The sequence below is a fragment of the Arachis duranensis genome, chromosome 6, assembly GCF_000817695.3.
Source record: "Arachis duranensis cultivar V14167 chromosome 6, aradu.V14167.gnm2.J7QH, whole genome shotgun sequence".
In the NCBI taxonomy this organism is placed as follows: Eukaryota; Viridiplantae; Streptophyta; class Magnoliopsida; order Fabales; family Fabaceae; genus Arachis; species Arachis duranensis.
In genome coordinates, this window is record NC_029777.3 from 41,749,918 (window position 1) to 41,752,715 (window position 2,798).

General features: G+C 36.0%; 1 protein-coding gene across 8 annotated transcripts in view; it reads left to right on the forward strand.

The window, feature by feature from the left end:
- Nucleotides 1-7: 7 nt before the first annotated feature.
- LOC107493923 (uncharacterized) overlaps nt 8-2,798 on the forward strand; it is an 8,549-nt gene continuing 5,758 nt past the window's right edge. The window contains exons 1-8 of one of the 8 annotated variants that reach the window (XR_008010476.1): nt 8-513; nt 635-694; nt 1,234-1,305; nt 1,402-1,477; nt 1,627-1,695; nt 1,773-1,843; nt 2,039-2,129; nt 2,215-2,418. Coding sequence is in view for 2 of the 8 variants with exons in the window: in XM_052262784.1 (XP_052118744.1) it covers nt 322-513; nt 635-694; nt 1,627-1,659; nt 1,758-1,843; nt 2,039-2,045 (378 nt within the window). In the remaining 6 variants the exon portion in view is untranslated. Of the gene's footprint in view, nt 514-634; nt 695-1,233; nt 1,306-1,401; nt 1,478-1,626; nt 1,844-2,038; nt 2,130-2,214; nt 2,419-2,798 lie in introns of those variants that run through there. The other 7 variants (XR_008010478.1, XR_008010479.1, XR_008010475.1 and 4 more) reach the window with 7 other exon arrangements.

Genomic DNA, 2,798 nt, shown 5'->3' on the forward strand with positions numbered 1-2,798 from the left:
GCTCGGGGAAGAAGGAGAGGGAAGAAAGAAGGGACGACACCGCCTAGGATCGCCACCATCGCTGTCACCGGGGGAGAGGGGAAGAGCTGCGTCCGGGACAGGGAGAACCAGAGGGACCGTCGCTGCCATCATCGTGCGTCGCCATTGAGCACACGGACGAAAGGGAGACGCGAGCAGTGAGCGAGAGGAAGCTTCGTCCTCGTCGCCGTTCCGTCGCCACCGTTGAAGCCAGCCTCGTCGTCATCGCCGAAAGTGCGCTGTCGATTAGGGAAGGACGAAGAGGAATGCGAACGACTAGAGAAAGGGGAAGAAGAAGAACGCATGGTGGTGGGTGTTTTCCTTGCCGTCACCGTCGCAGTTGTTGAAGCTCACCGTCGCCGCCGTGAGAGACGCTCCTTGCTGGCGCTGCTACTAGGCGTTTGGAGAGAATGGCCCTGTTCTGCCTCTGCCTCTGGGTTCTGCAAGTTGCTTGAGTCCTCTGCCGCTGGGAACCAACACTGGAGCTGCCCTAAGGTAAACTAACCCCTTCAGTAATTTTAGTTTGGTAAACAAATTTTCAAATGAACTACCAATCATTGCTTTTGCTGTTTAATATTTGAATCTGGTCTAAAGCAAAGGTTGTTACGTTATGCAGCTAGTGCTTTGCTCTTTACTGAAAAGGGTGTTGATCCACATTCCTTGTTTCATGGAATCGGTAAGCACTGAAAAAATTTGTTTACTTAGGAATGCCCTGTTTGTTTGTATGGTCTTCAATTCTGAATGTAAATTTGCAACATGCATACTTTGGTTTTGGGACATCTGTAAAATAACTCAGTAAATTTGTTAAGATTCTATAGAGTTCCTTTAAAAGAAAAGCTTGCAGTTTGAGGGACTATAGCTAACTCTTGCAAACCATGAAAGAGAAGGGGACTAAAAACTTGCTGATGGTGGAACCATACTTATTGTGTTCATTAGACTGTGAACTAAAAGCTAATAGCATAGAACTCGTACAAATAATATCATTTTGGATGTGTTTTAAGCTGTCATGTTTACCTTTATTTATTTGAATCTAGTTTTACTAATGCAAGTAAAATTATTGGATAGATTCATAACAAACAATAATGAGTTCTATCTAGAAAAATAGAATTAAAGAAGAAAAAAAAGTATGAAATTGATATATAAGATTTTTTTAGAGGACTGAATCAGGAATATATCTTGACATTTTTGGATATTTATAGCATAATTCTTCCACAGGGACCCTGGGATTGGAAAGATTTCATTATGTAAAGCATTAGCTCAAAAATTATCGATTCGATTTAATTCAAGGTGCACTAACAACACAGTTAAAATTTTAATACAACATCTTCCAATGAGACAAGTAAATAAATGAACAAAAACTCACCAGTTTATTTTTGTACTCAGATTCCCACAGTGCCAGCTTATTGAAGTGAATGCACATTCTTTATTGAGTAAATGGTTTTCTGAAAATGGCAAGCTGGTATGCATGTACAATATTTATTAGAAGTACCAATGCTTTGTAGTTGATGAATTTCCAATTTGTTATCACTTCAGAGGTTATTAATAGATGAACTGTTATTATGTTGTATTGTTGCACTGAATGCACAATTGTGTTTCCTTGTTGTTTAGGTTGCAAAACTTTTCCAAAAGATTCAAGAAATGGTAAAGAAGAAAGCAATCTAGTATTTGTTTTGATTGGTGAGGCAAAACAAAATTTAACTTAATGCTATATGCTTGTCATGTATCCGCGTTGGGTTAAGTGTGTGGTCATGCAGATGAAGTCGAAAGCCTTGCTGCGGCCAGAAAAGCTGCTATATCCGGTTCAGATCCTTCATATTCTATTCGGGTATACCAATCTCTCTGGTCCTTCCTGCAGGAAAATACCCCTTTTCTTCCCCACTATTCCTTTTTTTCTTTCTATCTTTTTTTGAATAGTGTGTGATAATGTTAAATATCATTTAAAAAAATGCAACCGAGAGATGTTGGATTTTCTTGGGTATTTGCGTAGTGTGTTAGTAATCTTTAAATATGAATATTTCAGGTTGTAAATGCATTACTAACTCAGATTGACAAGTTAAAATCATCTCCAAATGTGATAATCCTAACCACATCCAACATAACTACTACTATTGGTAAGCCTAAATCAAACTTCCATTCCTTCAATTATTAGCATTAGGGTTAACATTATATTCAATTTGCTAATTTTTTTGTTTACAGGAAAATCATTATGAAGGAGAGAAAGAACTTAATCACACAAATTGTGAAGATCAAATACTAGAGAGTAAAAATCACCAATTTGTGAAGGTGATGAAGAATCTATTTACTATTGTAATATATCAATCTCTTTTCTTTATGATTAGATATGGTTATGACTTAGACTCTTATTATGTGATTTTAAAGTATCTTAGTTTATTTGACTTCTAAAATGATAAAATCTCTTTTATAGGTTACAAATATGTATGAATGTTATAGAATACTTTAAAAATCAAATTTGATGGTAAATATTCAATTAGTTTTCTTTAGTAATTTGATTCAAATAATTAAGGTTATTTATCGACACTAAATCAAAAAAATAGTTGGAATATTAATTTTAATGCAACATGAGAAAATTGTTGTAAATAAAAAAATATATAACTATAAAAAACCGTTGTCAAAAGTCACAAAAGGAATGGTTTAAAACTGTTGCCAAAAAACGACACCAATGGTAACGCTTTAAAACCGTTGCCAAAAATGACACCAACGGTAACGCTTTAAAACCGTTGACTTTGTAAATAATAAAACTACAACAGTTTAAAACCGTT